Source organism: Limulus polyphemus, unplaced genomic scaffold (genome assembly GCF_000517525.1).
Source record: "Limulus polyphemus unplaced genomic scaffold, Limulus_polyphemus-2.1.2 Scaffold2126, whole genome shotgun sequence".
Classification (NCBI taxonomy): Eukaryota; Metazoa; Arthropoda; class Merostomata; order Xiphosura; family Limulidae; genus Limulus; species Limulus polyphemus.
In genome coordinates, this window is record NW_013667736.1 from 27,516 (window position 1) to 41,611 (window position 14,096).

General features: G+C 30.9%; 1 protein-coding gene across 1 annotated transcript in view; it reads right to left on the reverse strand.

Moving 5' to 3' along the window:
- Nucleotides 1-14,096, reverse strand: part of LOC106466025 (low-density lipoprotein receptor-related protein 2-like) — a 91,213-nt gene that overhangs the window by 2,963 nt on the left and 74,154 nt on the right. Inside the window, exons 57-68 of the mRNA XM_013926273.2 lie at nt 12,586-12,837; nt 11,477-11,608; nt 10,240-10,362; nt 8,475-8,603; nt 7,839-7,992; nt 6,768-6,914; nt 5,773-5,993; nt 4,375-4,554; nt 2,848-2,970; nt 1,940-2,107; nt 1,142-1,232; nt 703-808 (exon numbers count right to left, since the gene is read on the reverse strand). Coding sequence (XP_013781727.1) covers nt 703-808; nt 1,142-1,232; nt 1,940-2,107; nt 2,848-2,970; nt 4,375-4,554; nt 5,773-5,993; nt 6,768-6,914; nt 7,839-7,992; nt 8,475-8,603; nt 10,240-10,362; nt 11,477-11,608; nt 12,586-12,837 — 1,826 coding nt within the window. The remainder of the gene's footprint in view (nt 1-702; nt 809-1,141; nt 1,233-1,939; nt 2,108-2,847; nt 2,971-4,374; nt 4,555-5,772; nt 5,994-6,767; nt 6,915-7,838; nt 7,993-8,474; nt 8,604-10,239; nt 10,363-11,476; nt 11,609-12,585; nt 12,838-14,096) is intronic.

The window sequence follows — 14,096 nt, forward strand, 5'->3', positions numbered from 1 at the left end:
TGTGGATACTGGTAAAGTTGCCTATTACATATTTATAACACAAGAAGGAAATGCAACTTTACCAGTATCCAGCCTATTACATATTTATAACACAAAAAGGAAATGTAACTTTACCAGTATATAGCCTACTACATATTTATAACACTAGCAAAATTGCCCATTATCAAACAATTTCAAAAAACAACAGGTGCTCTGGGCTAGACATCAGGGTTTTAATAAGACACCAATTTGAAGTTTCAAATTCACAATTGGCACATTTAATAAATGTCAAAAATGTAAAAATGTCTTTCTTTTACCATCATACTTTAGTGAAGTTTTTTAATTTTGGCAAGCTTCCCAGAAAAGAAAGCTTGAGAACTACATCTTTTACAGACATTTTGTGAAAAATTCTCACATGTGCATTGATTGTGGATAAATCAAGGTTTTTAAAGATGCTTTTCTTACAAAGAAATGTAAATGAATACAATTTTAAATCTTCAATTAAACTTGTACACCTACAAATTAGTGTAAACAGTAGATAAAATATTTTATAACTTAGTAGCATACATACACATACAATTTAATCTAAATCCTTAACAAACATTTATTTAGTTAATTGGAATAAAACAACTTCATAACTTAATATATACTGTTAAATGGAAAAAAAAAAAAAACAACTCCAAACTTAACAAATAATCTACCTGTGGATTTCTAAGCACTCACCCCATTATTTGTATCACAGTTTCCATTCCTTATAAAAGTGGGAGAAAACTCTACATTTGTGCCACTTCGGAATGATACACTTTGATCTCTCGATTCGTTCTTTTTTCTGTAAATTCAGTCATAAAACTGTTCCTTAACTCATTGTTTATATATCAACACACGCTCTAATGAACTGCATTAACCTTCAGACTTTTAAATATTGTATTCTGTCTTAGAAATAGAAAACTAATAAGACAACCAACTAAAAAATGTCCAGTGGGTTTTACTGATATACTAAGAAGTAGGATTTACATACTACCCACACAACAACTGATTCAGAAAAACTCTTGATAGATATGCTGCTTTTTGTATATTTACTTTAACAGCAGTTCTTTACTTTTGGAAAAACTATTAAAATAAGCAGAATAAAAACAATGAAAAAAAGGCAAGAATTACTTACAGAAGTTTTGTATATATGATGAAAAACATTCCAACAGCTAACAGTAAAACAAGCAGGATGATAATAACTGGAATAACAATAGAAATTACACCTGCAAGAAACAAATATAAGTTAAAAGTAGAAGAAAGGATTTTTTAGTTCCTTATAAAAACAATTTGAATTTGCCTAGTAAATGTTTTAGATAAAACAGACATTTTCTGTACACGTCAAGATTAATGTGATTCTTATTCAGTGCTGCCAATGGAAATAGGCAGGCATCCCTGTACTATTAAGGTTGTCTGTGCCAAGTTACCCAACTTCTCTCTCACCTGTGGGTGGTACTGTTCAAGTGTTTTATAAAATTTTACAAACTATGACCAGTATGATGCATTAGTTCCAAACTTAATTCTGTAGACTAGTTATAATCATCTAGGTGCAAAATAAATTTAGTATACAATTGTTTCTAAGTTCACCATTAACAAATCTTTAATACAATGAATCATAAGTACTGGTACATACAAAACTATGGACATTGTTTTTGTATCGACAAACAATTACTACTAATGAGAATTTTGAAAAACCAAACTTGTTCTTTTTTAACTCCATAAAAATAAAACATATTTAACTCACAATAATGTATCAGTAGGTATTCACTAAGCTAACATTCATGCTAATAATTTCAATGATACGATTTCAATCTTACAACCACTTCATTCTACAATTATGGTTTATGATTTGTAAAATACTTTAATTACTAAAATAAAACTAGTTAAACTTGTTGTGACCTCATTAAATTCCTCGATCACTGTGCATCTTTACCTTCTGCAGATGATGTGGTTGTTACCCGAACTTGTTGAAAGTAGTTCTCACAATGGATACCACCAAAATTAACAGGACACAGACAAACAATCTTGCTGAAATCCTGGTGGCAAACTCCACCATTCTTGCATGGACAGTGTAATGGCTCAGGTTTCGGAACTTCCATGGCTTTGAACAGGAGTGCAATCTTAGTTTTATATAAACTAAAACTACATTAATAATTTATTTTGCATAAATACCCTTTAGTGATTAGATTTTTTAAAGTATAAATTAAACCTAGGGAGAATAAAAACACAAGTCAATCTGGCAAAATGTTAATTAATAAACATATAATGCAAAGTTAACTTTTTTAAAGAACTCATTTAAAATAGGTGGTTACAGTTATTTATAAGAATGCTTCACCATCCATAAAAATTTAGAAACATTTGCATTAATAGCTACTGAAATGATTTTTCTTTTGTACGTATATTACTTTTTTATACTGTATCATTTTTAACTAACTTTTGCTTTGATTTACCATCTTGCTTGAAAAGATATTTTAATTAATCTGAATCACTCCTTAAAGAAAATACATATTTCTGTTTTGTGTTCTACTGTTTTACACTTCAAAAACCTTATTTTTGTATCAAAGTTTCATCTCTGGAATTGATACTAATTCTAACCAGTAAACACTTTAATTGTACATGTGTGCTGCCCTATTAAAAGAAGCATTGATAGTTGTCAAATCATGAAATATCTTATTATACAGTTTATTAAAAACATTAGTATAATTTCTCAAGAATTACTGGAGTGATTTCCTGCATACTATTAAATGTTTCTGCAACATAAACACAGCGACCGATGCTTCATAAGTAAAAACAAAGTTATTCTCAAGTGAAGACAGCTAAAGAGACATATATAACTTATACCTGAATTACAGGACAACTGATTGGATTTCAGCAGATTTGAACCATCAGGACAGGAACAGCGATATCCTCTTGGAATAAGGAGGCATAGGTGAGTGCAACTAGCATTCTTGCAATGGTTCAGCACTGAAATGTTTGCATTGTAATTATAATAAAAAATGCATACACACACACATACACATAACTTAACCCATTCACTGCTGATTCACCATATAGGGTAGTCTGCCTCAGACAGTTGAATGCGAGTGTGCCGTACACAGTGTACAGCTAGTACACTTAATATTTAGAGAAGCCACAGTCAATGGGTTAATAACAATAATGTCTTTAAATTAACAACTCTAAAATTCCAATAAATACACACCATATAGAAAATCAGTGTGAAAAATAATATCACTGTCGACTTTTCTTTTTGAACACAAACACTGAACTTTGACTATATATACGTACAACAGATAGGATGAAAAGATGATGCAACCTGAATCTAGGGTTAGTATCAAATAATTTTCACACGTGAAACCATTCGCTTGTTATTAAACAAAAAAGTGAAAAATGGACTATCTGCACTGTGCCCACCTCAGGAATTAAACCCTCAATTTTAGCATAATAAACTCTCAAACATATCACTGAGCTCCCATAAAACAACTGAGAATGTCTCTACATAAAGCCTATTTCTTGAATTTTCTTATTTATCAAACAGCAAGTGCTCTCACAGATAAGTTGAGACAAACCACAAGTCATTTAGTACGACAGAACAATTTTAACTCTTTCAAATTTTGTCATAGATAGCTAATACTAAAACAAAAACAAATTCTGTTTACACTAAAAGATATGACAACTTATGCCTGTAAAATACATATTTTTTCAGAAATATTATTTGGTTAGCCAGCTGGAGTCTTTGTGTTTTGTGCAGATCTGATCATATTCAGCCCTCAAAAAAAGAAAAGAAAAAAACAACGTAAACCTGTCCATATGTCCATTATTATCAATGGACATAGACCATTTTTAGTATGTCCACCAAGTTTCATCAAAATCCATTCATTTTTGCCTGAGTTATAGAGCAAAAATAGTGTGAAAAATCAGTCTCCATGTCAACAGATAGAGATTTTTTTGATTTTCACAACCTTGTCCTTACAAAAGTTAATCACAAAAATCAGTCTTCATGCTAACAGATAGGAATTTTTTTATTTTCACAACCTTGTCCCTACAAAAGTTAATCACAAAAATCAGTCTCCATGTTAACAGATAGGGATTTTTTTATTTTCACAACCTTTTCCCTACAAAAGTTAATCACTTTTAAGATGGGTCCAAATGTATACCAACTTTCATCCAAATCTATTCAGTCATTTGAAAAGTCTTGCTGACAAACATACACACACACAGGTGAAAACATAATCCCTGGGAGAGGTAATAAAAGATAAAAAAAAGTTTTAATATCTACTGTACTTGTTATTAGCATACAGTTTTATTTGTTTAAGGGTAGCTCCAAACAAGAAGTAGTCTAATTTGTATTAGAAATACTTCTGTGTTTACCTGAGGTATTGTATTTGAATGGTTGATAAATCTTTATATCAGTTGGGGTCTCAAGCCTTTGAGAGATCTTGACTTTAATACCTCTGCCAAACTTATCCTGTTTATAAATTTCTCCAGTGTCACGGGTAACCCAATACAAATGGTCCTCAAAAAGATCTAAGCTGATTGGGTGAAAAAGTTCTGAAAGAGATATAATTTGAAACTGTAAGTTAAGAGAAAAATGTTTTATACAATCATGTGAAAGATAATTTAATTTAAGAGTTAAACTGTTTTTCATTATGGATTAAGATTATAATATTAAGATCATTCTTACCCATCAAATGTTAGCATTTTATAATATTGCTAAATCTATTACTGGTACTGATAAATCTCTTGAATAATTTGCTCTTCAGTCTGATTCTCTTTATACTTATACTTATAAGTCATTGCCACCATTAACCTTCTACAGAGTGGAGGTTAAATGTGCTCAATGAGAAATATTTAGAGTTATATGTCACTGTAACTTCAAGCCATGTACTTTGTTCATAAAAACATCCTTACCAATGTTGCCATGAGTAGACTTATGGATGGAGGAAGCCTACAATGTTCTCCATGGAAATAAAAAAAGACTTTCACGGCAAAGCATTTATGCATCAACTTTCCAAAACTACATCCTGATCCAATTAAAAGCAATGCTCTCATGTACAAAGTGGAGACTATGGTTAAGAAAGAGAGCTTCACTTTACAACCCCAAAAAATGCCACTACAACGAAGCTGGGCTTATATCTTAATACCATGAACAAGATAATAAACAAGGCTGTAAAGTTGATGAAAACTCGCAAGCTTTCAGCAACACCTGGAAATCAAAAGCTGTTCCTATGAGAACTTGTCAAATAAACTGGAATAGCTAATCACAGTAATTGTGTTTAACCTCATGCTTGTAAAGTTTTCCCAATGCAGCTCCTTTGGTCACAAAATCTTAAATGTCATCTTGAAGGCTGAAAATCTAATAAAAGTTTAAGATGTATGATCTAAGAATAATTCATTGGGTTTCTTCCATAGGAATTCCCAGTTTGCCCCTGAAAAAGAAAGGTCCGCCTTTCAAAAGTGCTCGGATTATATGGTTTTTATTCATTTCTAACATAGACTTTTAAGTGTAGAACACCCAGAAATTGTTCTTATAAAGTTAGTTAACTATCAGTATAACACTTATGAATTTATAAATTCAAATTTTCATTGAACATACATTCAAATTAAAAAACAAAAACAATTCATGATAAATTTCCCTCTCAGTATTTAATTTACAGAAACTCAGATTGCTTTGACAACTAAGGCCCTAAGAAAGAAGAATCTTGCATTACTGGTGGACACACTTTGATAACTTAACAGTCTAATAATTAAGAATTGACACTTTTGTACCTCCACTGATCACAATCACCCTGTCACTTCCATCTGATTTAATAGATTCAACTGTGTTCAGCTTTGAGTCACACCAGTATATACGATGCCCCCCTGCATAGTCCACTGTTATCCCACTAGGGTATCCTAGCTTGTTGTTCACCAGCACTTTCCTATTGGTGCCATCCATCCATGCTGACTCAATCTTAGGTGAGGAGCCAGCATCAGTCCAGAAGAGTTTGCTAAAATGTGTTGAAAAAAAATCAAAAGTGCTTATAAAAAAAAAGAGATGAGTAAACTTTAAGACTTGTAACAGCTTAAAGCAAATCTCAAAATTTGACCAAATTGATCTCATGAACAAGATGATAATTACAAACAAGAATCATGCCACTTCTGTATTCCATAAACAAACTTCAAATTTGTACCAAAGTTTCTGGCACATCAAGTAACTAAAATAGTTTAAGAGAAACAAAAAACATTAAGTTCAACTCTTTCTTGACGAAATGATCTCCTCTTATCAGTTTGTGATAAAGGAAAGTCCATTTTTCGAATTGTTTGATTTTCTTGGTAATTTGTTTTTAACTTTTTTTATATATTTTGTGCTGATTCAAAGAATTCTCTTGATTCAGAATGGCTATAAAAATGTTATTGTTTTAAAAAAGTCAAATCGCTTAAGTTTAAGTAAAGTTATTGTTAAACTAAAACTAAATGAAAGTGACTTCAAGAAAACACAAATGAAATTCAATACTCTCCTACATTTTATGTTCAGAAGCATTAAAGAGAAAAGAATTAAAATTGCAATGAATGTTAATAATAAGTAATAGGCTTAAGTCATATACCATAACAGCAAATGGTAATGAAATTCAATACTCTCCTACATTTTATGTTCAGAAGCATTAAAGAGAAGAGAGTTAAAATTGCAATGAATGTTAATAATAAGTAATAGGCTTAATTCATATACCATAACAGCAATTGTTACTATTTAGTAATGAAATAGGCAAACAAACCATCCATACCCAATCTCAGGATCCAGGGATAACGATGTTGGATGCTGTAGCTTTGTGGATATGATGGATCGTCTATACCGCCCATCTAATAAACTGGTAAAGATCTTGCCTTGAGGTCCATAATCAGACAATCCAGTATCCATCCAATAAAGATTACTGAAATAATCCATTAAACAAAAAGGTGCTATAATTGTACCTTCTTATTTTAAAGTATGAATTTTTCAAATTTTTAAATTTCTTCTAGGTATGTGCAGTTTTTATATAACATGTGTTGAAGAAGGTCATTAAGTTGCTTTCACTATAGATACCCATGTTCTCCCTTATTCCCTTGAAATACACCTGGTCTGCCCATGGGAGGTAGGGATATACCTATACACTTTTGGTGAAGAAGGTCATTAAGTTGCTTTCACTATAGCTACTCATGTTCTCCCTTATTCCTTTGAAATGCACTTGGTCTGCCCATGGGAGGTAGGGATATACCTATACACTTTTGGTGAAGAAGGTCATTAAGTTGCTTCCACTATAGCTACTCATGTTCTCCCATATTCCCTTGAGATACACCTGGTCTGTCCATGGGTGGTAGAGATATACCTATATACTTTCATCTTGCTATCAAAGTATGTGGCTGTGTCCTCCAAGTGTAGGTCAAGCGATAAAGTTTACAACCTCCCTTATTTTCTAATGTGAATGACCAGTCGTGTTGGTAAGCCTGTTTAACTAAGCAACAAGAGTTTTAATCAGCTTGGAGTATGGCTTTCTACAAATATGATTTCTGTAGATACAATGGTTCCTAACTTTAAATAAACATACCATCCAACTACTGAAATGGAAGACAACAATATTTTATAATATTCATGTAACAAGTGTGCGATTCAAAATTATCATTAATTATAAATATTATAAAGATAAGAGCATTATTATTTATCTCTCATTATAATTAAATTTCAGATTGAGTTTATTTTTCTGCCCTTTTAAGAAACTAGTCACCTTAAGTTTAAATATGTAACAAAGAGACCTCCATGAATACTTTAGGCAACTTTAAAAACCCTCTTTAAAAATGGAAATACATTTTAATACTACCCTGCAATCCAGTCCACAGCTATAGCACCAGGCTTTGCAATACCCTTTACTTCAAGATTCTGAGAATAGCCAGTTCCTGGATCAGAGTCATTTATGTAAGGAATAAATGATCTTTTTATAACTTTATCATAGGAGTCACTCCAGTACACAATACCTTGGAAGAAAAAGAAACAAACATTGTGCTGCCAAACATAATACACACAGCCACAGGAAGTACATGCAGCTGGAAGAGATAACCTGTGTAGTATAAGTTTGATAACTCATTATTAAGTAGTCTTGATTAAGAAGGTTAACTAACCCTAGAATTACCAATGGGAGTATAACAATGAACTGCAAGACATTCTTTATGTTTGGTCAGTTCTTTATAATGAGTGTTGTAATAGCCAAAACACAAATGTACTCAATATATAAAACACGACTAGAAGTGGATGGTATAAAAATGAGTCTAATTTGAGAGCTAACAGCTTGTTTAAGACAACATTAAAATCTACAGTGTTGGTGGTAATTGAAGATACACGTTTGAGCTACACACACAACAATAACATATAGAGTTCATATTATAAAACCTGATTTATCACCTCCATTAATAGAAATGTATTGTTAGTATATGTAGGAAGTACAGGATTTAAGACCTACTGTGCAATGGATCAAAATCAATATCATGAATCCGACTTTCCCCTTGGATCAAGAAAGTTTGTCTTTTACTTTCAACATCCACCATACGAATTTCTGGACCATTGGCTATCATTAAAACAGGTGGAGGGCCTAGAAGGAAACATGCATCAAAACGAAAGTTGAATCCAAACAACAAACTGGTAGAAACGTTTTTTTCTTATACTGATTGACAAATCTATCAAAGTATTCAAGAAAACACAAATTTAGAAAGCAAAAAAGAAATAAAAAAGACCTTGGTTTTCTCCACAATCAATACGTAAAGTTTTCACTCTTCTCTGAGTCACTTGAAGACAACTCCAATGGTGAATTTGAAAGATTTCAACATTTGATGTTGAAAAAGGATGATTAGGACAAACTGATTGAGTTATATATTTATAATTAACTCATCCTTATTATCAGTTTAACAGACAATCAAAAGAAAGCAATGAAAACATCACATTGTAAGATTACATAGCTATACAACTGTTTTCTAATGGAAAGAAAAAAGTGTTACTTGTTTAATGAAAAGAACTGTTTTAATTATATCTATTGTTGGGCAATGAAAAGAACTGTTTTAATTATATCTATTGTTGGGCAATGAAAAGAACTGTTTTAATTATATCTATTGTTGGGCAATGAAAAGAACTGTTTTAATTATATCTATTGTTGAGCAATGAAAAGAACTGTTTTAATTATATCTATTGTTGGACAATGAAAAGAACTGCTTTAATTATATCTATTGTTGGACAAGTATTTTTGTATTATTTGGTTAAAAAGAATACAACATTTTGTTCACTTAATGATGGTAAAAGTGTTTTATTTCTTTTAATACAACATACAAGTTCACATTAGTCACTAATACAAAAATTTCACATGCTAATTTTCTTTCATATCTACTACACTTTCACATATCTATAGTATTTCACCTAAGCCCAACTTCAGTATTCACAAACCTGAGCTTACTAATTGACTGCCAGTAGCATACAAGCCAACTAAGAAACATTTTACTCAATCAAATAATCTAACCCAGACTAACTTGTGTTTTATACTATTGATGTCAGTTCCTAAACTTAAAAAAAATATTTTAGTCATTCATCCACACGCAGAATGCAATATCAAACTTCTCTCAAGTGAAATAATACAAAAAAGCCTACAACAGTATTATTGGGTATGACAAGCAGAGCTGTGAAAAAAACAACAACATCTATAATAAATTTTACTTAGAATAATGTGTACAAACTATCCTTCAAAGCAGTATCTTACACAACATTTATACAAACTATTGTTCAAAGCAGTATCTTACACAACATTTATACAAACTATTGTTCAAAGCAGTATCTTATACAACATTTAAACAAACTATCATTCAAAGCAGTATCTTACACAATACTTATACAAACTATTGTTCAAAGCAGTATCTTACACAACATTTATACAAACTATCATTCAAAGCACTATCTTACACAACGTTTATATAAACTATCATTCAAAGCAGTATCTTACACAATATTTATATAAACTATCCTTCAAAGCAGTATCTTACACAACATTTATACAAACTATTGTTCAAAGCAGTATCTTACACAACATTTATGATCTTGAAGTTTTAAAATCATTGATAAATTCTTATTGTTTGTGTGCATTAAACTGTTTTCAATACATATTTGTAACAGTCTATATTTGATATTTACTGACATTTTTGAGTCAACTCAAATGATATTTAAATTAAAAATAAAATAAATCCCACCTTTAGCCACACATCCACCAGAAAAGGCCTGAAAATTTTCCTTACAGGAACAGCTATAAGTTCCATTGTAATTTGTACAGATTTGGGAACAACTGTGGCCAAAAACTGAACATTCATCAATATCTAGAGATTAGAAAAAAAAGGGGAAGAAATTTTTTATAATATACAGATTAGTATAACAAACTACTTTTTAACATCTTCTCATTTTAATAAATTGTAATTTATAGGATCCTACGCTTAAAAAGGTAATCATGTTGAACCTAATGTAAAAAAAAGAAGCTTAATATCGTACAGATGTAAAATTAATACAAATTAAATAACCTTAGCTCTAAGTGATAATAAGAAACATCTGTCACATAAAATCAATACAAATTAAATAATCTTAGTTCTAAGTGATAATAAGAAACATCTGTCGACATCAAATCAATACAAATTAAATAATCTTAGTTCTAAAGTAATAATAAGAAACATCTGTCAACATCAAATCAATACAAATTAAATAATCTTAGTTCTAAAGTAATAATAAGAAACATCTGTCAACATCAAATCAATACAAATTAAATAACCTTAGCTCTAAGTGATAATAAGAAACATCTGTCAACATCAAATCAATACAAAGTAAATAATCTTAGCTGTAAGTAATAATAAGAAACATCTGTCAACATCAAATCAATACAAAGTAAATAACCTTAGCTCTAAGTGATAATAAGAAACACCTGTTGACATCAAATCGACAATGTTGAACACAAACTTGATGAGAAAAAATTCAGCATGTCAATTGGGAAGCATACAGAAAACTGACACATCTTTGTGTAGTGTAACTTCTTTAAGTGTGGAAAACAGGGTTCTAGCAGATACAACAAATCAAGTTTATTTGATATTTTAAGTCATATTTTGCAACTGTGAATAATTTGTTTTATATGTTTTGAAAAACTTTTTTACTTGAAACAGCTAGCTGAACATAATCTTTTTTTTCATAATGATGAGATTAATATCATTATATATATATATATAGCAGAAAAAAAAGTGAATTGGTAGATTTTTTACACTCATTCATTTTAATACACCTTACATGGATGTGATTTATAACAACACGTATAAAACCACATACTGTAAGTAAAATCTAAACAAATTTGGAGACATAATTAATAAGGTAGCTTTACAATGAAAAGAGCAACAGTGGATTTAAAAACAACACAAACATAAATATTTAATATAACACACAAAGAAACATTACCTTCACATAGTTTAGGGTTGCTCTTGGTTACTTTAAAGCCTTTGGGACATACACAAATATACCCTCCTTTATTTAGAGTTGTGCAGCCATGCTGGCAGCCTCCGTGAGTGATGGTGTTGCAACTACCTATATCTGATAAGATCAACAAGAATTTAATGTTATTTATATACATATGTCTACCACTTCATGAACAGGCTATAGTTGTCATAAAACAAATTAATGTGTGTATATATAGAGCTATGTCATACAATTTCATTATCTTTTTTTTTCAATAGAATATTTGTTTTAGACAGGCAGAGAGTTTGTTTGTTATAAGCTAGATTCAATACCAACCATGAAGAAACTTATCCATCTTATAAATTCCACCTTCTAACTAAATAAAATAACTCACTGGTTGTTAAGTCTGAAACAGAAGTTCTCTAAACTGTAAAAAAAAATAAAACAGAATCAACTTTTCTGGTGAGCTTTGTAACATTTCATACATAAAATTTAATACTTGTGGGAGTTTACATAGTTTGGTCATATCTAAAAATACAATAGGTATACTAGCATGTTTTTTTATCATTATCCAGTTCTTTTGAAATAATGAAACACAGTATTAAAGAAACCTACGAGTAAGAATTTTTTTGAATTATATTCAATAATTTGTAAAACCCTACCCAACTACAATATTTTGTTTGTTTTCTGGCAGTAGATTATAACTATCACATTTTAAAAGGAGTACACTGTGTTGTTAAGCGTGTTTTAGCTCTGGAGAAAATATATTGTGCTAATTCATTTTTACCCAAGTTGAAGTAGGTAGTCAAATCTGGTATAAAAACTAGCTTGTAAGAGCTATAGGCTATGTGGTTGTACAACATTTGGAACAATGCTAAAAATTTCAGTATTGTTTTAATGAGAGAGAATTTGATTAAAAAATATACTATAACTGAGTATGCCAGACAAGTAAGTAACATGAAAATGTAACATTTTTTTTTCCATACAAATTTGTGTTTCTAGGAGAAAGAAACAGATATAATTCCTGCTTGACAACCTAGAATACTACGCATTATGCATTTTACACACTGTACTTGTATGATTTTTGTCTGAGAAAACCCACAACTACTCACGACATCCATTTTCATCAGACATATCTCCACAGTCATCTTCATGGTTACACACTTTAGTCCTAGGAATGCATTTCTGATTGACACACTGAAATTCTGTTTCATCACACGGGATGCTTAGAATACCACACAGGGTGTGATTATTTTCATCTGAGCTGTCACCACAATCATCTACACCATTACACAACTTCCAATGTGGGATACAATGATCATTCATACATTGAAATCTCCTGCTAGAGTCACATTTATAGTTTCCTGTAGATAAATAAAAAACTTTAATAACTTACAGTTTTAAAAATTACAGATAATTTAAGACTATCAAAACATTCTTGTATTTATTGAGAGTCTACAAACATATAATCATAATTTTTATTCTGGTCTGTGCTGTGTAATTAACTTTGTTTGAATTTTATACAAAGCTACTTGAGGGTTATCTGCACTAGTGGTCCTTAATTTTAGCAGTGACAGACGAAAGGAAAAGGCATCACCTGATGATTAGGGTGCTTGATTCACAATCTATGTGTTTGCAAGGTGTAAAAAATTCTTGGCTTCCAAAAAATACTGGCTGACCCCAAACTTGTTGTAATTAAGGTCGTTATGGAGAAGAGGACTAGAGGAAAGGCAGCTAGACAACATCACCTATCACCAACTAATCTACACCAACAAATAGTTGGATTGACCATCACATTATAATGTCCCCACAGCTAAAAGGATGAGCACATTCAGTGACAGAGATTAAAAATTGTGACCTGCAAATGCCCTAACCACCAGGTCATGCAAGGCTAGAATAGAACCAACATGCACAATGCATTGTACTATTTTATAAGTATAATCTTGAGGTTGTTTTCAGATTGATTGGCTGTATTTGATGGTTGTTTTTATTCAGGACTTAGTGTCGGCTTCAGTTTATTTACTTTCCTGTTGGGGTCAAAACTTGTTCACTTAGTTCTAAATGAAATTGACCTTAAAGTTGTGCTGTCTTGATTCACCTAATGCTTCTGTTTAATTTTCATTTGTATTGTAAAATTATTTTTCATTTTCTACTTGAGCTAATGATTTGGTGCATTGTTTAGCCTTTCCAACAGTGTTTCTTTTGTTCTTTTCCTCATCCATTAAGTAAAAAAAATCAGCATTAAATTAGTTTATTTAATAGTGTTTCAACAGGTTATAGAGTACAAATACTGAACACAAGGTTGTAGAACTGTGAAATGACATGTTAGAATTGTATTATCCTCAAAGATGTAGAACTGTGAAATGACATGTTAGAATTGTATTATCCTCAAAGATGTAGAATTTCTGAAATGGAATGTTAGAAGTGTAATATCCTCAAAGATGTAGAACTGTGAAATGACATGTTAGAATTGTATTATCCTCAAAGATGTAGAACTGTGAAACGACATGTTAGAATTGTATTATCCTCAAAGATGTAGAACTGTGAAATGACATGTTAGAATTGTATTATCCTCAAAGATGTAGAACTGTGAAATGACATGTTAGAATTGTATTATCCTCAA